The 23,485-nt window shown below is 45.8% G+C and overlaps 1 protein-coding gene across 3 annotated transcripts; it reads left to right on the forward strand.

The window, feature by feature from the left end:
• The first annotated feature begins 1,005 nt into the window (after positions 1-1,005).
• LOC147465941 (putative phospholipid-transporting ATPase 4) lies at positions 1,006-23,015 on the forward strand. 3 transcript variants are annotated; one of them, XM_086522850.1, is made up of 12 exons: positions 1,006-1,214; positions 1,490-1,959; positions 2,033-3,390; positions 3,474-3,584; positions 3,680-3,956; positions 4,037-4,125; positions 4,209-4,317; positions 4,438-4,647; positions 4,755-4,880; positions 21,507-21,605; positions 21,708-21,899; positions 21,994-23,015. In XM_086522850.1, exons 2-12 carry the CDS (start codon positions 1,534-1,536, stop codon positions 22,651-22,653), a joined length of 3,657 nt encoding a protein of 1,218 aa, XP_086378976.1. In that variant the 5' UTR covers positions 1,006-1,214; positions 1,490-1,533; the 3' UTR covers positions 22,654-23,015. The 3 variants fall into 3 exon arrangements, with proteins under 3 accessions (XP_086378976.1, XP_086378990.1, XP_086378983.1); XM_086522857.1 differs by lacking the exon at positions 1,006-1,214 and having other exon boundaries at positions 1,601-1,754; positions 1,835-1,959; XM_086522864.1 differs by lacking the exons at positions 21,507-21,605; positions 21,708-21,899; positions 21,994-23,015 and adding an exon at positions 5,270-10,845 and having other exon boundaries at positions 1,006-1,959.
• Positions 23,016-23,485: the final 470 nt, after the last annotated feature.

Raw genomic sequence — 23,485 nt, forward strand, 5'->3', positions numbered from 1 at the left:
TCACACTCCGTCGGCCATTATGCACTTGACACAACAATGCAGATTTGTCTGCGTAGCAGAAGTAAAGCTTGTCAACTATTAGTGCTTCAGGAAGCATCGCACTTTCTAAAGTCTAAAGTTGTATAAAAGCCTTCACTCATTGGTTGCTTCCATGCAGGACCATAGTATCATAGTAGCTGCCTCCTCGTCCAGCATCACAGTAGCTATTGGAGTTTACATCGTTGAGTTTGCGGCATTTGCATGCTGCAGTTCTTTGTTCATGGCGCTGGGGCAGTCTCGTACTGCTGCACGATCAGCCGCCCGCACACATGAAGGACGTGTGGTCCCTCGCCAACGTCTCCTTCGAAGCCTAGTTAACAACTGTGTAGCATAGCATACCCCTTGAGGCTCAGGGCGAGAGAGAGAGAGAGAGAGAGAGAGAGAGAGAGAGAGAGAGAGAGAGAGAGCGAGAGAGCGTAGGAGAATACCGCCTTCTTCTTCTTTTTCTTCTCTGTCTCTCTCTCTCTCTCTCTCGCTCTCGTTTGTACTTCAGGTGGAGCAGTCTAAAGACTCTCTCTCTCTCTCCCGTTTGTACTTCTACTGCAAGGCGGGTCCTACTGCTGCAAGGCGGCCTTCGTGTTAAAGCCTAGCAGAGCCGCCACTTCACGTCCAAGGTGTAGTCTGAGGACTCGCTCTCTCTCTCGTTTGTACTTCTGGTGCAAGGCGGGGTCCTACTGGTGCAAGGCGGTCGTCAGTACTTGAATGTACTTGAAGCCTCCGTGTTAAAGCCTGGCATAGCTAGCCGCACTCTTTCCTTGTCGCATGCCTTCAAGTCACAGTGCTTGACACGTGGCGCCACAAACCCCAGCGACATATTGTTTTAGTAGATATTTTAGCTCTCTTTTTCTATGAAATGTAGCATTTTAAATTCTTATCTCACTCGTTTTCCACTCCCAAGGACAAGAGAGTCGGCTTTGCGCGTTAAGAAGTAGTTCATAGCTCATTTTCTTTATAAGAAATTTAAAGAAGGCCTGCAGTGCAAAAAGCTCGCCTTCATCAGATTTGACGATCTCGCCATACTCACTGGCGCCAGGAAGTCCGCTGAGACTTTCATGGGCAAACAGAAGAGAAGCGCGAGGGAGGAGAGATTGAGAGAGTGCATTTTGCAGAGACGGGTCAGCTAGTGGGTTGACCTGTCTGCATCGTGCACTCGCATTACGTTCTCTATATCTCAGGTACATTTCTTTTACACCACTTCTTCACTCCTCACCCCCTCCTTCTAGTTTATCCCTCATTTGATTCTATTAGCATATCCCCCATTTGATTCATTTCTCCAGTTCAGTTGAAGCTCATCTGCCCTTCTCTGCTATCTGCTCCCTAATTGATTCATCTCACCTCCTTTATCTGCAATTAGCCACATTTCTCGTCAATGTAGATCAAGCAGCTGACGATCTCTGCATGTACTGACTTTTTGTAAGAAGCTGTATGTGCTACTACGCTCGTTTTGCAGCTCCCTTTTGAACACCCAGCTAGGAAGCAAGCTGATTGTTGAAAATGGGTGCACGCGAGCGCCACAAAGTGAAGGAGAAGAAGAAGAGAAAAATCAGGCTTAGCAAACTTTATTCATACTCATGCGTTCGACCTACAGTGGATGAAGGGGACATCCTCCCTCCCTTGGGTGGACCGGGCTTTTCACGTGTTGTTTTCTGCAATGAACCAGAGCGACACCGATTGAAGCCTTTCAAATATCGCTCCAACTATGTCTCCACAACAAAGTACAACATTGTTACTTTTTTGCCCAAAGCACTCTTCGAGCAGTTTCGTAGAGTGGCAAATTTATATTTCTTGTTTACAGCGGGACTCTCTCTCACCCCTAGTCTGACACCCTTCACACCAGGCTCTTTGATTGCACCTCTTGTGTTTGTGGTGGGGATGAGTATGTTGAAGGAGGCAATCGAAGATTGGCGCCGCTTTTTGCAGGTGCACATTGTACACTTGTTGTTTCATATACAAAGAGCTACTTTTCACATTGCTGACAATTTACTGCCTCCAGGATAGAGAGGTCAATTCTCGCAAGGTAAAAGTCCACATTGGTAATGGCAAGTTTGAAGATAGGGATTGGCAGAATGTTCGAGTAGGGGATGTTGTGCGTGTACAGAAAGATGAGTTTTTTCCTGCAGATCTCCTCCTCCTCTCATCTAGTTATCCAGATGGAGTTTGTTATGTGGAAACAATGAATTTGGATGGGGAGACAAATTTGAAGCTCAAGAAGACTGATGAAGCCACCTTGAATTTAGATGGGGATGAAGAGTTTGAATATTTCAAGGGGCAGATTCGTTGTGAAGATCCAAATGCTAACTTGTACAGCTTTGTAGGTAATTTGGAGTATGATAGTTCAGTACATTCATTGGGGCCTCAGCAGGTATTACTAAGAGACTCCAAACTTCGCAACACTCAGTACATTTATGGGGTTGTAATTTTCAGTGGGCATGATACAAAGGTCATGCAAAATGCAACAGATCCACCTTCAAAGAGAAGTAGAATCGAAAGAAAGATGGATAAAATCATCTACTTCCTTTTTGGTGTATTAGTCATCATTTCTTTTATTGGGTCCATTGTATTTGGCATACGCACTAAAGTTCACATGAAGGACTGGTGGTACTTGCGTCCTGATGAACCCTCAAGCTATTTTGATCCAGATCGAATATACCTTGCTATATTTTTGCAGTTCATGACAGCTCTCATTTTGTATGGATACCTTATACCGATCTCTCTTTATGTCTCGATTGAAATAGTAAAAGTGCTGCAGGCTATGCTCATTAATCAAGACCTTCATATGTACTATGAAGAACTTAACAGACCGGCTCATGCTCGCACATCAAATCTCAATGAGGAGCTTGGTCAGGTTGATACTATCCTCTCTGACAAGACTGGGACACTCACCTGTAATCAGATGGAGTTTTTAAAGTGCTCAATAGCAGGAGTCTCTTACGGGCATGGGGTAACTGAGGTCGAGAGAGCCACAGCAAAAAGATTGCAGAAAAATGTCGCGGAGATTGAAAATATTTTTGCTAAAACAACAGACGCACTTTTGTTGGGTGAAGGTGTGGAAATGGTGGAGAAGCCTCATGTTAAGGGGTTTAATTTCAAAGATGAGCGGCTTATGAATGGCAATTGGATGTCCCAATCACAATCAGATGTCGTTCAGATGTTTTTTCGCATATTAGCTGTTTGCCAAACAGCTATACCTGAGGAAGATGATAATGGTGGTGTTCAGTATGAAGCAGAGTCTCCTGATGAGGGATCCTTTGTTGTTGCCGCTAGAGAGTTTGGGTTTGAATTTTATAAACGGACCCAAACAAGTGTTTATTTGAGGGAAATGTCAGATGCAACTGGTGCAATGGTGGAGCGGTAGGAATATATGTAGAGAAATTTTGACCTTATTGTCCTTGTGGGTTCCACTCCTTCATTTATGTTTGCTTTATGGATTGTAGAGAGTACAAGCTGCTCAATTTGCTGGAATTCAACAGTACACGGAAGCGGATGTCTGTTGTTGTTCGGGACGAGGATAATCAAATATTTGTGTTCTGTAAGGGAGCCGATAGGTACAGATTGCACACTTTGTAGGTGAAAATCCGCTTTATTACATGCTAATTTTGTCATGTTTAAAGTGACAAGACATAAACTGGATGCTGCGCAGTGTGATCTTTGAACGGCTGTGTAAAGCTGGCAGGGAGTATGAGGAAACAACAAAAGTTCATCTTGCTGAATATGGGGATGCAGGTCTGAGAACGTTGGCTTTGGCGTATCGGAAGTTGGAGGAAGCAGCCTATGCAGAATGGAATGACTTGTTCATGAAAGCTAAAACAACCATTGGTCCAGATAGAGATCTCAAATTGGATGAGGCGGCTGAGATTATTGAACGAGAATTGATTCTTGTGGGAGCAACCGCCGTGGAGGACAAGTTACAAAAGGGGGTTAGTGCATGCCATAACCTTTGTATTATTCACAGCTTCTACACATAGGGTTAACATGTTTGCTCATGAACTTCTGGCAGGTACCAGAGTGTATAGACAAACTGGCTTTGGCTGGTCTAAAGATTTGGGTGCTGACTGGTGACAAGATGGAGACTGCCATCAATATTGGGTATGTTAATTTTTTTTGCACATTTAACATGTACGGGCTGTTCTATTTAAATTAGCTATGCGAATTCTGTTGCTTTGCTGCAGTTTTGCTTGCAGTCTGCTCAGACAAGATATGAAACAACTTGTTATCTCTTTGGATAATTCAGAAGTCAGGGCAGCTGAAGAGTTACATGACAAGGAGGCTCTGCTTAAAGTAAGGATCTGAATTTAGCTGCAACATATCATTTGGGCTAGCTTAACTTAGCAGGTGGTATGGATAACTGCACAAACTATGCTTGTGAAGTTTGACATCAATCTGTTCGTCTTTTGCAAGGTTTCTAAGGATTCTATCCGGAACCAGCTTGCTCGGGCGCAACAAGAAGTGACTATGGACGGGCGGTTTGATGGTGTCTATGCGCTAATTATTGATGGCAAGGCGCTTGGACATGCTTTGGAGAATGACATCAAAGGCAAGTTTCTGGAGTTGGCTATTCAATGCGCATCAGTGATTTGCTGTCGCGTTTCACCCAAACAAAAGGCTCTGGTGTGGGCTCTTTCTTTCTACTAGTCTTTTTCCGGGTGAATTGAGATTTGTAGAGATTGCTCGCCTTGAAGTTGACCTGCTACCTGTGGTGTTACTTATTTTGATAGGTTACAAGGTTGGTGAAAGAAGGGAAAGGAAAGACTACGTTGGCTGTGGGAGATGGTGCAAATGATGTTGGCATGATTCAAGAGGCGGACATCGGTGTTGGTATTAGTGGAGTTGAAGGCATGCAGGTAGCGTTTTGACATTTTTTCAGATGTAACCAATGGCAAACCATGGGTCCACTTGTGGAGGTTGTATATGTGCATTTAGGCAGGTTTCAGACTGCACATTTTGGAATGCTCTGCACTATTCCACCTGGAACCAGCATGCCCGCTTGGGAGACACCGTGCACAGCTCACACAGGCACCTGGAAGCCCTCACCATGCTCGCCACGTCTCAGGGGCCGTCCCACGTAACAGCAATTCTCCCCTCTCAGTGTTTGAAAATAGTAATGGCTGACTGTAGACATTCAAACAATTTGCTTACCAGATGTTACACTTGTCTCAATAATGTGCTCTGCAGCTAGAGTTTCATTATGTGCTTATGACTTTCCAAGCATGATGTCAATTTTCTGAAACAGGCATTTGGGCTCAAACTCAATCAAATGTGCTTGTGTAGAAGTGACACACGCACATAGACACAGCTAGTGGGAGAGAAGGAGAGGATCCCGTTTTCCTATTGACAGATCTGGACCACCGACAGGGCACATTGGATATGTTGCCAGATTCTATACATGCTTTTGAGTCTCACCCCTCGATATGTTGCCCAAATACCATTGAGGTGCCTATATAAAATACCACACAGCATACACATGAAAAGCATGTATAGTATCTGGCAACATATCCAATAAAATATCCACCTGTCCTCCATGACTCCGACAGACCACCCTGAGCTGGGAGTCGTTGTACATACATTTTGACTTGTACAACTCCTTTAGGCAGGCTGACCTGAGCATCCTCAAGGACCCACAACACTCAAAGAAAAGAGAAGAGGAGGAGAAGGCAGCAAACGCAGACAGGCTCCTCGAGTTAGAGAGGTTTACAGACGTAGGGATCTTCCATAGGATCGGCCTCTCTAGGTTTGCTCTTCTTTAGTAGAGTTACCGACTGCTTCTCGTGAGCCCGATAGGGTTCCTGGGGTTGCTATTGTTCCTTCATGCAATTCAAATAAAGATGATATTCCTCTTGCTGTTCTCATGACACAATATTAGGAGAGCCTTCCCCCTCTTGGATCATGGAAAAATGTACATGTAAGAAGATCTGAGAGACTCATTTTGTAAACAAAGAAATACTCTTTGTCCATTATTGTATATTATATGGGCACATTAAGATCACACCTGTGTGGTGATCAGCTTTGTACATTTATCTTGAGGATGTGCCCATGAGATGTTTACTTTAAATAATAAGATTATTTTTTATTTTTAATTAGAGAGAGAGAGAGAGAGAGAGAGAGAGAGAGAGAGAGAGAGAGAGAGAGAGGCCTTGCTCGCGAAACCTAGCCTCCTGCTTCAAAACCCCCTAACCCTAACCTGCTGGCGCTGCCCTCCTCACGCTGGCAGCCCTGTCGTGCCGTCGCACTGCCGTGTCCTGCCATCGCGTGCCCTAAGCTGCCTTCGCGCTGCTGCTCTTCCACCCGCCTTGCCCTCGCGCCACATGCTCTACCTCTCCAAGCCTTACCTTACCTTGCGACGCCCCACACCGCCATCTCCCTGCGCTGTTTTGCCCGTTTCAAAACCCTAGCCACCTGCCCTATCTGGTTTGTAACCCCCAGCACACCCTTGCCCTGCCCTGCCCGCCACTCACCTGCCCATTGCGTCAGCCCCCGACCTGTCCCTTCTTCCTTACCCTGTTCCATCACAACCTGCTTCAACATTCCCCCACTATCCTTCATTCACCAAGGGCTGAGAGGTGAGTTAAGGCTCTGGCCAAACGCTTATCCACATCGGCTCCCTCTCAACTTTCAAGTCTTATGGCACCTTCAATGGTTATTCCTGAAGATCTTCAGCGGAAGATTGGTGACTGGATTAATATCCTCTCTCAAAGAGGGCCATCGGTTGCTTAGTGGGATGCTCCTACGCCTGAGTCAACATCTGAGAGTGGCTCTGGTGCACTCTAGCTGGTTCAGATGAAGGCAAAGTGGAGGACATCATCTTGCTAGGCAGAGGCACTCTCATTGGTCTCATTGGTATTTTCACAACTTGCCTCTCAAGTCGCCAGCCGCACTCCTCTTGGCTTTGGAGACAGACGTAGTATGAGGATTTCACACTAGCCGCTTTTGAAGACAGATGTTAGGTTCCGAAGGATCCAATGAAAATATCTTTCCCAGAGCTGCTTGCCCAGTTTTGGTTGCAAGACATGTTGAGGCAGATGGGTTTGTCTTTGGGTTTTTATTCCTTCAGTGCGGCTGCAGACATCTGTGCCATCTATAAAGGTGGCTACTACCTCTTCCACAATCTTCCAAATACCATCACTTTTGAGTGGAAAGGGGTGTTGCACTCGCAAAGGATTGTGGTCACGGGTAGACCGAACCAATGTCTTAAGAGGCCATAAGATGGGGCACTTAGTGAGAAACTGCCCTAGAGGGCTACAACAGAGACAAACTGGTTGGAGGAGGAGACAACCCTCACAGCCACAACAGACACCACAGAGCTTTGCACAGCCACAGGACCCCGTGTAGAGTCAGCAGCAGTAGAGTGCTCAACAACAACACAATGTTGAGCAGACACAGAGACAGGTATAGACACAACCTATCCTTGTCTATAGAAGGGTAGTGAGATAGAGGTTGGCAGAGGCATAGCAGCCCCCAGACACACCTCCAGAGGGAGTTACCAGACTAGGACCGAGAGGAGGCACCAAGGCAGTCGGACAGAGAGATTGAGGAGGATCAAGAGTTGATGGCAGTTCAGAAGCAGCTTGAGCTGCCCCAGGATAGGGCAGTTCAGCAGACTTTGGATCCTCTAGAGGTTCAGTTGTAGGTGCCCCTCACAGTAGGCATTGTTCAGGGAGAGCAGGAGAGTGAGTCCTCGCATTTTGCAGATGATTTTGATTATTCAGCAGGCTTCTCATCTCCAAGAGATGTCCTGCTTTTGAAGATCTTGCCAACTAAGTTCTTTGTGGTTGGTCCATGGAGATCTTCAGATGTTTCTTTGAGGAGTGGGCCACTATGTGTCGACATGCTTTTCCTGCTGTCAGCAACACGCCACATTTTCCTTGGTCCAGAGAGAGCTCTTAGATTTAGAGTGCAGGTTTTACACGGGGACTCCTTTTGCACGAGGGAGGCTGCCTATGATACCATACGAGAGCAAACAATGTTGAAGCCAATTACTTTATGGAGATTAGACAACTTGTAGATTTGTTTGAGACTCAGTTTAGAGAGGCTGTAGGGAAGTTGGTTCGGTCAGAGAGATATGCATCTTGGTACCGTCCCTTGGCTTTTGAGGTGGACAGTGAGTGGGTCCCCCTTGCCTCTCATACAGTTTGGTTGTGCTGTAGATCTGCTGCCTTTTTTGGGGTACATCATTAGGAAATGTTTGGATGCGGATGATTTTGGAGGCACGGCCTAGGGGTTTCACAGTCCCTCAGCTTTTGTGAGCTACTACATGAGGTTTTTATAGCAGAGCTTTATATCAATCTGATACACTGGACTTTGTGGTTTTCACTACTTCGTCCGAGGTGACAGAGCTATGGGTAGATTCGTGTAGAGTTGATTACGAGATAGCTACACTTCACCACTTGATTAGAGTATCTTATCCCCATATGGATCCTGTGGTTTGTTACGGGATTTTTCCCCATGATCTCATTGTATATTTGTTAGGGTTTTTCCCGTATTTCTTGTATATGGACCTATGGTCGATTTAATGTAATACAAAGGGGTCAAAGCCCCTCTTTTCAGAGAGAGAGAGAGAGAGAGAGAGAGAGAGAGAGAGAGAGAGAGAGAGAGAGAGAGAGAGATTGGATTATCGTCCCCGGAGGTCAGATATGACCAAGGGGACCGGATACAAAAGCAATACAATGGTTTTTACCAATTGGTGGCAATGAGATACATATCAATTAAGGACTGAGGGTCTGTAGACAGGGTAAAGAAAAGAAAACAAAACCTAATGGGAATCAAGTGGGAGGGGGAGCCGCTCTAGGAGTTCGAAACTCCTGAATAATGGCTTTGCCTCCACGGTAGATCGCCCATTTACCTTGCTTGCGGGCTTCGTGCATCTTCTTGAGTTCACTTTTTTTAAGCTTGAGTTGATTTGGAGTAAGCTCCTCAGTGCTCCAGATATTTGTTCCCTTGAGGAGATGTGATTGGCGTAACAATTTGATCCGCTCTTCCTTGTCCTTGAAAGTAAGTACGCGGTGCTTAGATGGCACGTGTCTATGTGTCGTTGATCAGGAGACGACGTCCGTCTTTATGTTGACTGGTTGAATGATGTCACTGAGCTTGGTAATTGCTTCTTTGGGAGTGTCCTCGGTGGTGCACCATGGTGAGGCAAACCCACCAATGCGGACCTTGAGTGGGTTATCGTTGCTTGTGGAACTCCGTTGTCACGCAAGTTTGCACCCTAGCGATGGTTGCTGAGTGAACTTAGATGACGGTAGCTTCGACTTCCTTTACCTTATTGGTGGCTAGATCGGTCATGGGAGTCAAAACGTGCCTCGAGCGCGCTAAGGCGAGCTTTAAGCTCAATGTTTTCCTTCATAACCTGATCAAGGGCTGCTTGGAGTTGTTTGATCCGACCAAGCTTGCTTGGTGGTGCTACGACTGCAGCAAAGCTCAGCCAAGTCCTTGCAGGGATCTTCAGGGTGTTCATTCTTGTGGAGGAAATCAGGCCCGCCTTTGAGAGTCACTTTTAATGAGGGACTGGCCGCTTGGGGATGGCCAAGAACTGAAGCTTGGCCAGCAAACACTAAGCAGTAGTCCGAAACAAGCAGCAACAAAAGCTTGTTTTGTGGGCAGGCGTAGGCCGCTAAGGCATGGCGTGGCGAGGGCTGAGCAGCAAATGGAACTGGTTTTGTGGGCAGGCGTAGGCCGCTAAGGCATGGCGTGGCGAGGGCTGGGCTGGACTATAACGCCTCCCTTAGAGCCGCCCCTCGCCTCAGGGAGACCAGGGAAACACAGAAAATGAAGACGAAGGCAAAGGCTAGGGCTAAGGCACGCACACACGCGCGCGGGCACACACACACACACATTGTCACAAATTGGTGACGTGACAGGCCCCCGGACACACACACCTGACCGCCCCTACGCCGGGCAGTGTCGTTTTTTGTGGACTGTTTTAAAACGAATCTCTGCGGTGTCGCGGTAGAATCTTGACTTGGGGTGTCCAAGTTTGTTAGAGAGAGAGAGAGAGAGAGAGAGAGAGAGAGAGAGAGAGAGAGAGAGAGAGAGAGAGATGAAATGAAATGATATATTAACGTCTTCAAAAGGCCAAAATAACGTATGAGACCAAGCTGTCACAACATAGTGAATCTGATACCATGTCCGGAATCAAAAAAGAACTAAAACAAAAATACAACTACTACAAACTGGGGCTTAGGTGAGAGATGAATGAAATGTTATATTAAGGTCTTCAAAAGGCCAAAATGACCTATGAGACCAAAAAGGCTACATCCATGTGTGACTCTAGTACAATGTTTGGGGAATATAAAAACAAAAATAAATGAGGGTACCCTAGAGTGGTAGGTGTGTAAGCCTAACCTACATGATCATCATCATCATCATGAGAGAGAGAGAGAGAGAGAGAGAGAGAGAGAGAGAGAGAGAGAGAGAGAGAGAGAGAGAGAGAGAGAGAAGAGAGTTTTAACGTCGTAGGAAACTATCCCAAGAGACCTTAAAGATCTAGCCACGAACTCAAGACCTGTTATTCAAGAGGGAAATGGCATAACCAATCTACCACACTTGGGTGATAGAAAGGTGATACCGGTTTCCTCTTTTTATTAGCGCATGCACACCACCCCCCCCCCCCCCCCCCACACACACACACCCTAGAAGAGTATTTTAACTTCGTAGGAAACTATCCCAAGAGACCTTAAAGATCTATCCGATGAGGAGAGTTGAACTCAAGACCTGTTATGTGAGAGAGAGAGAGAGAGAGAGAGAGAGAGAGAGAGAGAGAGAGAGAGAGAGAGAGAGAGAGAGAGAGAGAGAGAGAGAGAGAAATGGAATGAAATGTTATATGAAACGTCTTCAAAAGGCCAAAATGACCTATGAGACCAAATTGATACAATCCTTGTGGATCTAATCCAATGTCTGGGTACACAAATAAAATGAAGTAAAGTGAAAGACTAAAACTAAGACTCAAATCGTCAGCTTGAAAATCATCATCCATGCCCGAGGATGCCCGGCATCGGGCGTTGTATGAGAAAGTATTGCATCGGTCGCTGAAGAGCTTCGTCAATGTCGGCCTCTGAAAATAACCGTACTCGGCGTCTCCCATGTCGTGCTAAAATAGTCCTGATTCTCTGGTGGAGCCTCCGTCGATGTCGTGGGCGTCCCCAGAGATGTGGGCGTCTAGCTCTCTCGAGCTCAATGGCTCTGTCCACTAAAATACCTTTGGTAGAAGTGGGCTCTGAAGTCTGCTGCGAAGCATGCTCATCCGGCTGCTGAGTCCCTACTGTAAAGAAGTCAGTGATCTCCCTCTATGAATGTCTCCCACTACCTGGTCTCCTCGAGAGACTTTCCCTATGTCTGTGTAGCTCTAGCAAAAACAACCCTAGGCATCTCTGATCCTGATATCTCATGACTCTAGCCAACGGTCCAAAGCCCTTTCTGAATACACAGTGGAAGCGGCCTCATATCTCGTAGTATACCGGACAATGACAAATGTGATGTAACTCTGTCTCCGGCTCTATATGACATAACTGGCATATCCTGGCTTTTGTTGGTACTCTCCTAAATCTGCCAGTCTCAATCTCTAGCTGATGCGTTGATGTGCGCATCTGACCAATAGCACATCGTATCCCATAGGATAAATGAGTGTCCACATAGGCCAATCTGATCACATATCCATCCTCTGTTAGTTGGAGGAGATGCTCTCTATAGAAAGCCATCTTCGTGCCCAACTCTTGTACCGGCTGTATCCATGTGCTTCTGGTATCTAGCTGAATCAAATCCTGGCGTATAAGTCTTGTGGTCTCCATCTGTGTGAGAGAAAGGGAGGGTGCATCCAAGGAGTACTGGAATGGAGGCAGTCTATCCATGCTGAAGTCGTATGACTGAAACCATGATGTCATCTGCCCATACCAACATGCTGTCCCCTTGTAGCGCTAGCTGTCGGGATGACTCAAGTGCTAGCCGAGCATATCTATCTGTAGGAGGTCCCATAAATTATGCATGAAGGAGACTGATTTAGTAAGGGCCTCAACTACGAGAGGAGGGGCAGCTAGCTCAGCCCGAATAATCTCATGTGGCTCTGAGGCCTTAGCCCGAGTCATCCGAGAGATCATAGAGACTAGAGGCTTCTCCATACATCTCCATCCATCTTCTCCTTACATCTCCAGAGTCCATCCATCTGTGCTACCAGATGTGCCCTGGTGGTCCACTGAGGGCCCCCAAATTTGAACCCCATAGAGCATAGCTGAAGCCACTAGAGTGTCAAAAAGCCATAGCTTTGTTCGAGGTTCTTGAAACTGAGCCTCTGAACATATCTTCTCCAAACCTCCCAAGGCTGCATAAGCTCTCGTCAAAATTGATTTTTAAATAATATATTTAAATAGAAAGAAGAATGTAGTGGCCAATGTGTTGTCTCGCATGCCACAAGCATCCGCTGTCACTTCGGTTCAATGTTAGGATTTTGATGTAAATCGCGATGCAAGAGCAGTATGCTACAAACCTGGATTTTGGTGAAATCTTCAACAGGGTACAAAGTAGGTAGGCAGTTTCAAGAGACTCTCTCAAGGAAGGGTTTTTGATGCGAAAGACAGTATTAGGGCAGTCTCTCAAAGAAGGGTTTTTGTTGTGTGTGACTTGTGGTCTGAGGTCGAAGGTGTTGACGGAGTGTCACAATTCTCCTTTTGTTGGGCAGAGAGGCATGTTGGGTGCATCGGAAGAGTTGATGGTGATAGCTCAAGATGAGTGCTCCGCACGTACACAAAGTCCCTTTTACTTTAATAGAGATGAACAAAGAATATAGAGAGACAGAGAGAATGGAACTATGAGTGAAGGTTCTATGAGTGAGAGAAAGAAGACTACCACCAGATGGAGTCCCAAACCCTTCTCCAAGGGCCCCTCACTCTACTGCTAGAGTGGTATTTGCTTTAGATTGCACAAATGTTGATACAATGGTTCTAGATGCTGAGATGCTGGGCCCATGAGGGGTATTGAACTGATGATTCAAGGGGTGAACCCCAGGGTTGCTTGTATAGGTTTGGCAAGGGAGGTCGAGTAGTAGGAATAAGACCCCATGACTTGTGAGGCTTACTATGAGGCTACAGGCTGAAATCTGAACACACTAGGGAGTCTGGCATAGATCTGCAATCTCTAGGCTGATCTTCTAACGCTATATGTTGCGGCTGATGCCGAAGGTTAATGGGCTGGTTGCGCTGTGGCTTATGACTGAAAAGGCTGGTGTGTATGTAACAAACTGCTGACGTGTCAAAGCCCTGAAGAAGGGGGCCAACTTACAGATGCTGGCCAAGGGGCCTAAACCCTAAGAGAACAAGTAACAGAAGAAGAAGTCCTACCAACTTACGGGGACCCCGTCCGATGGGGCCCCAAGTGACATAAAGGATTAAAATAAAGCAGGACCCGCGCACACACAAAAACTGATGACGTGGCAGATTTCCGAAAATTGCGTTGGCAGGATGACGTGGCAAGCTGTACGGAATTCCGCGTTTTGCGTTGGTTTGATACCGATGGGGCCCCAAGTGACATAAAGGATTAAAATAAAGCAGGACCCGCGCACACACAAAAACTGATGACGTGGCAGATTTCCGAAAATTGCGTTGGCAGGATGACGTGGCAAGCTGTACGGAATTCCGCGTTTTGCGTTGGTTGATGACGTGGCAGGTTGTACGGATTTCCGTAAATTACGCTGGCAGCTTTTTGGCTTTGCTTTTGGACCAGATGCTTTTGAGTTTGAAGGTTTTTCACTGTAATTGCTTTTTAGGCCAAGGGCCTTTAAATATGAGGTTAGGGCTCATTCTCTGGCATGCTTCCTGGAGAAGGTGTAGAGTCTGGAGTACCGGCTTGTACTGTGTTGATGCAATATAAAGAAATACCGAAAGGGCGCCAAGGTTTGGGGCCAATACTCTCTGGGGTGGAATTCCGCCACTCCGTGTCGTGTGTCGTCTCTCTCTCTCTCTCTCTCTCTCTCTCTCTCTCTCTCTCTCAGTACTGTTTTTATTGAAGTGCTAAATGTCTGTTCAGTCTGCTCTTTTCTATTGGCACGTGGTGCCCGTCTTGTGACAGTTTATGGCTGAAAAGATGTTGGTGCTGATCTGCTTCAAAAATGCTAGGTGAGGTTTGATTTGCTGCTGGAGATGGAAACACTAGAGGGCTGAAATCACAGATGGAAAACGCTAATGAAGGTAAAACTCTGGAGGGTGCGAGGGTGCTATGGGTACTGGCTGCCCATGAGGGGTATTGAACTGATGATTCAAGGGGTGAACCCTAGGGTTGCTTGTATAGGTTTGGCAAGGGAGGTTGAGCAGTAGGAATAAGGCTGATCTTCTAACGCTATATGTTGCGGCTGATGCCGAAGGTTAATGAACTGCGCTGTGGCTTATGGCTGAAAACGCTGGTGTTTATGGCTGAAAAGATGTTGGTGCTGATCTGCTTCAAAAATGCTAGGCTGAGGGTTGATTTGCTGCTGGAGATGGAAACACTAGAGGGCTGAAATCGCAGATGCAAAACGCTAATGAAGGTAAAACTCTGGAGGGTGCTGATGCTTGAGGGTGCTATGGGTACTGGCTGCCCATGAGGGGTATTGAACTGATGATTCAAGGGGTGAACCCCAAGGTTGCTTGTATAGGTTTGGCAAGGGAGGTCGAGCAGCAGGAATAAGACCCCACGACTTGTGAGGCTTACTGTGAGGCTACAGGCTGAAATCTGAAAACACTAGGGAGTCTGGCATAGATCTGCAATCTCCAGGCTGATCTTCTAACACTACATGTTGCGGCTGAATGGTGAAACACTGCTAGAGGGCTGAAGGTATCGCAGATGGAGGAAAACGCTAATGAAGGTAAAACACTGGAGGGTGCTGATGCTTGAGGGTGCTATGGGTACTGGCTGCCCATGAGGGGTATTGAACTGATGATTCAAGGGGTGAACCCCAGGGTTGCTTGTATAGGTTTGGCAAGGGAGGTCGAGCAGTAGGAATAAGACCCCACGACTTCTAATATGCTGGTCACTTATTAATAAAAGTCACTTTTATCAATAACAGGTGCTTCACATGTTCTAAAACTACCTAGGCTCATTCTAATGATTAAAGTCCCTAAATTGAAACACTCCCTAGTGCCTAACCTAGCAGACATCAGCAGATGTTCCTATGCAATCAGAGGGTATGCATCCTACTTAAAATGCCTGGGCATGCAGGTCATCTCAGAGGCTGACAAGGTTGCCAGAACACTTCTTAGGCTGTCCTAAACCCTAGAAGGAGGAGTTACAACTTTTATCTAGGTATATTTTTTAGTCGAATTGCGGACATGCAGACTTCACATTGTGAAGTTTTCGTCCGAGTTACGACCAGATGATATTGTGCTAATTCTTTCCATCTTTTGTGGTGCGTATGCCCTATCAGCTACCTCATTTTTGTGCTAATTTTTCCGATTTAATGCTTCTTTTAGTGCTAGGCTTCATTATGGTTGAGTCTGCCCTTGATCTCCGGAGTCATGATAGAAACTCAGCACGTTGAACTTTGTGTTGATGTATGCTCATGTGTGTGTGTGCGTGTGGTGTGTGTTGTGTGTTGTGTTGGGGAGCATATGTTAGTACCTAGTTCTACACCCACTATTGGGCACTGACGATGTTAGTGGGGATGTCGTGGTATTCAGTCAATACTATGCATGATGGAGCTGATGGTTATATTGTCTTGTGGGTGACTACCATGGGTCTATACCTTGCACTTTCCTTCAAGGGTGAATCTAGGCTTATCCTGGATTCATCTAGGTATATGTCCTAAACCCTAGAAGTAGGAGTTACAACTTTTCTACATGCACATAGGGCTAGATGTGCACGTGACAAGGCAACACTTAAGGGTGTTGAAAGATACTTTAATTGGCCATAGCTCAAGAAGAATGTGGATGAGTTTGTGCGTACTTGGTTGGTATGTCCAAAAGCGAAGTATGATAGGTACAAAGTGACAGGACATCTACAGCCTTTACCGATTTGAGATCAACCATGGGAGAGCGTAGCAATGATGGACTCCATTTTTTTATCTTGTCAAGACTTGAAGTAGGCATGATGGTATTTCGACTATAGTGGATAGATTCAGCAAAGAGGCTCATTTTGTACGAGTGAAAAAGACAGTGAAGGCCGATCATTTGGCAAATCTATTTGTCTCACACATCTTTCGATTGTATGGAATGCTTAAATGTATCGTCTCATATAGAGACCCCCTGATTTACCAGTTTGTTTTGGAGAGCAATGTGTGAGAATGTGGATACTATGCTCAAATCCTCGTCTTCATTTCATCCATAGACCGATGGACAATCAAAGATAATCAACATAGTGGTGTCAAACTTGTTGAAGTGCTATATATAATATTTTTGAGAAGAAGTCTAAGCGGGATAAGTATTTACCATTGATGGAATTTGCTTATATTAACACTGTGCACACTTTGATGGGAAGGCATCATTTGAGATTGTCAAGGGTGGAAAAAAGTTCGACCTATTTTATGCACCAAGGACAAGATTCTTCAAACAGATCGTTTTATATAGGATCCGGAGATTGCTTGTGCCAAGGTTGAAGAGGCTTTGCTGAAGTCGCAAGAGTGGCAACAATGACCAGGAGGAGAAGTATGAGGAATTGGAGGTCGAGGTCGAAGATAGTAATGAAGATGGACATGAAGAGTCTCTTGACAGTAAAGATGAGAGAGAGGTAGAAGCAGACAACCTGTTGGTACAATTTACATCATGGGCTCTCCAGAAAGACAACAAGGGGGGAGGCCAAAGTCTCAAGTTTGTTACTTTTCATGGTTCCAAGGATGAATAGAAGGCCTTTGCCTTCATACAAAGTTTGTCAGAGTTTTCTCCTTGGGGAAATCTCACAGAAGCCTCCAATGTTAGGAAGGCTACGTGTTTCTTGCAGGGGTATGTAGCAGTGGTGGTCAACACTTCTGTTGCAAGGCCAAGTTCCCAAAACATGGGGTGAATTCAAGCAACTTTTTGCATCTTGAAACCATCTTTTGATGAAGATGCCCTCTCAGCATGGAACCCATTGCTATGTGAAGAGGAAGATACACTTAAAGATTATGATCACAAGTTTTTAAATTTTTATCTTCGTGTAGCTTCTCTTTGGCTAGTTACTTTGGAAGAGCTGTTGGAAAATTATTGTGGTGGGCTGCCTCAAGAGATCAAAGGTTATTGCTTGAATCAAAGGGCTTCAATTCCTTGGCTGAACTATCCGTGACCCTAATTTAATTCATACTCTCAAGTTTCTACAAATAGGGCACCAAAAATCACCGATTCATATGTAAGTACAGTGATGACCATCCACTAAAGTCTTGGGTTCTTAAGTTCACAAGGAACTTGGGTTCTTGGGGGTCTTGGTTCTTGGGGTTCTTGAGGTCTTGAGGTTCTTGTGGGTCTTGAGGTTCTTGAGTTCTTGAGGTTCTTCTTTCGCTTGCAATCTGTGCTAGAGAAGGATCTTCTCTTTACCCGAGTTTTGCTCTTTTCCGCGGGCGCACCCCTTGGAGGCCTTGCGCTCACACCAAGGTTGCTTTTTCCCTCCTCACGTCGATTGGCCTGCCGCTAAGTGCACAGTCCGCTCTCAATGAATGAAAAGAGGCACAAGGGGAGGCTGGACAAGCCTTTCTTTCTTGGGGTTCCTGTCACTCTTCAAAACACGATTAGGAATCGACACGCCCAAGCGAACTTGGGTTCGTGCGACCTCAACAAGCAAAAAAAAATTCTCGTGATTCTTGTGGTTCTTTCCTTGAGTGATACAGAACACTGCCAAAGCTCTGATACCAATGTAAAGTGCAGCGGATTAAATGTTTGAACTTTGCTCAAGATGAGTGCTCCGAACTGTGCTCAAGGTTCCTTTTTGTTCTTATGGAAGGGAGAGCCTTCCGTTCTTAATGAGAGAGTGCAATGGCTACGAACAAAGTGAATGGACATTGTGCGTGAAAGTGTATGAGATTGAGAGATAGAGAGATAAGAGAAATACGACACCAGAGACGTTGTAAAACCCTCCTCCGAAGGCCCCACTCTCGTCGGCGAGAGTGGTCTACTATTGATTGCACAAACTGGTACAAACTGAATGCATGTGACTGATGCAAGTCTAGGCTATGTCGGTGTCGACGACGGGGATGGCGACACCGACGCTGTGGCTGAAATCTGTTGTTCTTCTACTGCTGTCCAAAAACGCTAATGGCCGATTTCTGCTGCGGCTGAAAACGCTATGGAAAACGCTGCCCTGCCCTGGCTGGTCTTTATGGCTTAAAATCTGCGGGTACTTGGGCTGAAATCTGATGGTTCTTTTGGGCTGAAACTGATTGTCTTTGTTTGTTGAAAATGGCAGTGAAAACGCTAGGCTTGGGAATCTGCTGGCGATGGCAAGGATCAAAAACGCTAGGCCTGAAGTGTGCTGATGAGGGAGTTCTGGAAGCGCCAAGTGCTGGGGAGTATGACGATGACCACCTTGATGAAAAACGCCAAGGTGCTGTAGATCTATGGCGATGATGCCTAATGAGAAAAACGCTAGGTGTTGAGTCCTTGCTTGGAGGGGAGACCACCAAGGTTCTTGCTTGAGAAGTTGCCTGTTGAGCTTGGCTCCTGTTGCCTCTTCTGCCATTTAGTGCTAAGCTTGGTTTGCTTATATATTATCTTACCCAATTTGCCCTACCTACTTTCCAAAAAAAGTCACTTAAAAATAATAAGTGAAAAATGTCAAAAATAGGCTAAATGCACTGGAAAATTTCCTTGAAGGATTTTGATGGATTCTGATGGGAATGCTTATGATCATGCTGTGTGCAACCAGAGGATATGCATCTACACTAAGTGACTGGGCATGCACGGTCTACGAATAGACTCACAAAAGTGTCAGATCACTTCTAAATCTAGATTGGCTGGACTGACTGAACCCTTGTCGTGCTGTAGCTTGTCCACGGACACATTGGGTTGGATGTGTTACGTGACACTTTTCTTGTGTGCATGCGCGCGCGCGCGCACACACACACACACACACACACACACACACACACACACACACACACAGAGAGAGAGAGAGAGAGAGAGAGAGAGAGAGAGAGAGAGAGAGAGAGAGAGAGAGAGAGAGAGAGAGAGAGAGATGAAATGAAATGTTATATTAACGTCTTCAAAAGGCCAAAGTGACCTATGAGACCACAATGTGGTGGATTTGATACAAAGTCAGAGTAACAAAATGACAGAATGACAAAATAAAATACTATGGAATCCTAAACTGCTAGGTGTGGACTAAGCAGCTAAATGGGGAGAGAGAGAGAGAGAGAGAGAGAGAGAGAGAGAGAGAGAGAGAGAGAGAGAGAGAGAGAGAGAGAGAGATTGATTTATCGTACATAGAGGTCAGATATGACCTATGGGACGATCACATATCAGTTAAGGACTGAGGGTCCAATCATCAAGGTAAAAAGAAGGAAGAAAGAAACAGTATCTAAGGAGGGTTGGGTGGAGCCTTTTTAGGGGCTTGGAACTCTTGGATGATGGCTTTACCGCCCTGGTATACTGCCCATTTACCGTGCTTGCGAGCTTCGTGCATCTTCTTGAGCTCATTCTTTTTTATCTTCAGTTGACTTGTCGTTAGCTCTTCGCTAATCCAAACCTTCGTTCCTTTGAGGAGTCGGGATTGCCGAAGTAACTGCATCTTATCCTCTTTGTCCTTGAAAGTGAGAAGACAATGCTCGGGCGGCACTTGCCTATGTGTGTCGTTGATCCAAGAAACCGTTTCAAGTTTGATGTTGATTGGTTGAAGGACGTCATTGAGCTTGGTGATTGCTTCCTCGTTAGAGTCCTCGGTGGTGCACCATGGCGAGGGAAGCCCACCAATGCGAACCTTGAGGGCATTTTTTCCTGGAGTCTTTGTTCGCGGAACTCCACTGTCACGCAAGTTTGTACTTTAGCGAAGGCGGTCGAGTGGGCTTACCTTCACCTCCACTTCTTTTACTTTGTCGGTGGTGAAATGGACCATGGAGTCGAAGTGTGCCTCGAGCTTGCTAAGGCGGGCTTTAAGGTCACGATTCTCCTCCTTAACCCGATCAAGGGCTGCTTGAAGTTGTACAATCTGAGTGAGCTTGCTGGGGGCTGCTACGATTGCCGCAAAACTTGGCTGGACCCTCGCAGTGAGCTTTGGGGTAGTCATCTTATGTGTTGCAGCGTGACCAGGCTCTGGGCAAAGTGGCCTCAATAGACTTTGTCAAAACCCTAAGGTTAAACCTTTGTAGTAAAGAAAGGTTTTGCAGAGGGTGTGACGGGGTAGGGCAGGGTTGGCGTGGCGGCCAAACTTCTGGACAGTGGGACGATAGGGCACGACGAGCAGTGGAGCTGGAGCAAACAACAGCTCGATAGTAGGGTCGCGATGAGCAGGAGCTGGGGCGACAGGACTACAGCAAGGCGAGCGTGAGGCTTAACGCCCCCCCCCCCCCCCCCCCCCCCCCCCCCCCACATGAGCTGCCCTTCGCTCGGGGGGAGACTCACGTAGAGAGAGCATGGCGGCTAGGGCACGCAGAGAGAGAGAGAGAGAGAGAGAGAGAGAGAGAGAGAGAGAGAGAGAGAGAGAGAGAGAGAGAGAGAGAGAGAGATGAAATGAGATGTTATATTAAACATCTTCAAAAGGCCAAAATGACCTATGAGACAAAATTGATACAATCCTTGTGGGTTTAATCCAATGTCTGGGTACAAAAATAAAAATGAAGTAAACTGAAGTGAAAGACTAAAATCATCATCATCATCATCATCAATGCCCGAGGATGCCCGGCATCGGGTGTTGTCTGAGAGAATATTGCATCGGTTGCTGAAGTGCTCCGACAATGTCCGCCTCTGTAAATAGTCGTATTGGCCGTCTCCCATATCGTGCTAGAATAGTCCTGATCCTCTGATGGAGCCTCTGTCGATGTAGTGGTCGCCCTTGTAGACGTGGGCGTCTAGCTCTCCCGAGCTCAATGGCTCTGTCCACTAATATACATTTGGTATAAGTGGGCTCTGAAGACTGCTGTGAAGCATGCTCATCTGGCTGCTGAGTCCCTGCTCTAAAGAAGTCAGTGATCCCTTTGTGAGAAGCTCTGCAAGCAGACCTCTGGCATGTATAAAATGCTATGCTACTAGGCCGTCTTGATGAATGAGAGAGAGAGAGAGAGAGAGAGAGAGAGAGAGAGAGAGAGAGATTTGGGCAGATTTGTGTAGACTTGATCACTATCTAAATAGCTACCTTTCACCACCTGATTAGAGTATCTTTATCCCCAGATGGACCATGTGGTTTGTTCCCCATGATTTCATTGTACATCTTTTAGGTTTGTTCCCATATTTCTTGTACATGGACTAATGGTTGATTTTTATGTAATGCAAAGGGTCAAAGCTCCACCATTATTGCAGAGGCAGAGAGAGAGAGAGAGAGAGAGAGAGAGAGAGAGAGAGAGAGAGAGAGAGAGAGAGAGAGAGAGAGAGAGAGAGAGAGAGAGAGATTTCCCTCTGCAGGCAGTGATGGCAAGTGACTTTTCTATAGCACAATTTTGCTTCTTGGAACGCCTTTTGATAGTGCACGGTCATTGGTGTTACAAAAGGATAGCAACTATGGTATTGTGCAACTCTTTTCATTACAAGTGTTAACTAGTGAGATGGACCTCTCTGACATTGCAAGGGTAGATATATAATAATATTTCTGCTGTACCCTTGCAGGTTTGCTATTTCTTTTACAAGAATATAACTTTTGGGTTGACGCTCTTTTACTTCCAAGCTTACAGCAATTTTTCAGGGCAGACACTCTACAATGACTGGTTTATGGCCCTTTTCAATGTTTTTTTTACTTCATTGCCTGTTCTGGCCTTGGGTGTGTTCGAACAAGATGTATCGGCGAGTATCTGCCTCAAGGTGCGTGTTTTCCTCTTTTCCTTTTATCTTTGTGTGGTGCTTTCCCAATATGCCATGAAATTTTCAGCCTTTTCTGAGAGACTCTTTTTTGCAGTTCCCGAGTATTTACCAACAAGGTGCTAAGAATGAGTTTTTTAGCTGGGCCCGCATTCAGAGCTGGATGGCAAATGGAGTGTGCAGCTCCATTATAGCGTTCTTTTTGACGATTACCATATTCCAGCATCAAGCATTTCGAGGGGATGGTCAGATGGCAGGGTTTGAAGTTCTTGGGGCTACCATGTACACGGCAATCGTTTGGGTTGTCAATTGCCAAATCGCCCTTGCGACAAGCCACTTCACATGGATCCAACATTTGACAATATGGGGCAGCATTGCCCTTTGGTATGTATTTCTCGCAGTCTATGGACTGGTCACTCCGGTCATCTCCTCCACCGCATACCTTGTCCTGTCAGAAGCGTTAGCTCCATCACCTCTCTACTGGCTCACCACATTTGTAGTAACGATCGCTTGCATCCTTCCATACTTCGTGTTTTCCGTCTTCCAAAGGCGGTTTCATCCCATGGATCACCACATCATCCAAGAGATTAAGTATTTGAGGAGAGATAAGGAGGATCCTGAAATGTGGAATAAGGAGAGGGAGAAGGCAGTGGAGAAGGCCAAGATAGGCTTCACAGCAAGAGTTGAGGCTACCTTGAGACAGGTAAAGCATAAACTGTCGCATCGAAGACATAGCCATGGATCGCATGAGCTATAGCAGAGCCAGGTATCAACAATGCAACTGGAGGAGCAAGAAGCTATAGAAGGAAATGGACATAGTACAAAGCAAATTGTGCTGCCACATTTCCTACAGTTTTGAAGAAAGAATTATTGAAGGAACAAATAGATACCATTATACCTTTGCTAATGGGCTATACGTCAGAACCTTACTTACTGCCCATTTAATCCTCTCGTGGGCATTGTGTACATAGCAAATTGGCTTTCCCCCCTTTTGCAGATTAGAACACCATCCATTTTTAAGCCATGAATTCATGGTGAGTGATTTTTTGGGAAGTTTGAGGTCCTTCCCATTATAGTGAGAGAATTCTCAAAAAATGAGCTCAAACTCAACTTGCAAGCTGTCCGTTTATGTCTATGCATGTGCACGAGAGAGAGAGAGAGAGAGAGAGAGAGAGAGAGAGAGAGAGAGAGAGGTGAAGGGTGCCTCTTAAGGAAATTGCACAAGCTCCCCATAAATGGCATGCATAGATGATGTCTTGAGAGGCTCTTTATCATTGACACAATGCCCAGGAAACATCATTCTCCTAACCATACACAATTCCTCTTGAAGAGGAAACCTTAAAAATTTGACTTAATTTACGCAATCTTTACATTATTCTTTAATTTCAGGTGGAATAATTTCTTTTTCTCTTGCTCTTAACCGGCATTTCTCATTTTCAAGCGGCACGATTGTACCCTAGGACACTTGTCTTGAACATTGTTGCCACGTGGCCAATTTGGAACCATGTTGTAATAGATAGTACTTGGAAACATGTGCAGTGGAGCACAAACTGTTATACAAGGGTCTTGGTTGTCATAATGTCAACATG

The sequence above is a fragment of the Adiantum capillus-veneris genome, chromosome 1 (genome assembly GCF_014529385.1).
Source record: "Adiantum capillus-veneris isolate H3 chromosome 1, ASM1452938v2, whole genome shotgun sequence".
NCBI lineage: Eukaryota > Viridiplantae > Streptophyta > Polypodiopsida > Polypodiales > Pteridaceae > Adiantum > Adiantum capillus-veneris.

Coding starts and splice junctions, on each gene's coding strand:
- LOC147465941 (XM_086522850.1), top strand. CDS start 1,534: ATGGGTGCACGCGAGCGCCACAAAGTGAAGGAGAAGAAGAAGAGAAAA. Junction 3,957..4,036: donor AGGACAAGTTACAAAAGGGG/GTTAGTGCATGC, acceptor AACTTCTGGCAG/GTACCAGAGTGTATAGACAA. Junction 21,606..21,707: donor ACAAAAGGATAGCAACTATG/GTATTGTGCAAC, acceptor GTACCCTTGCAG/GTTTGCTATTTCTTTTACAA.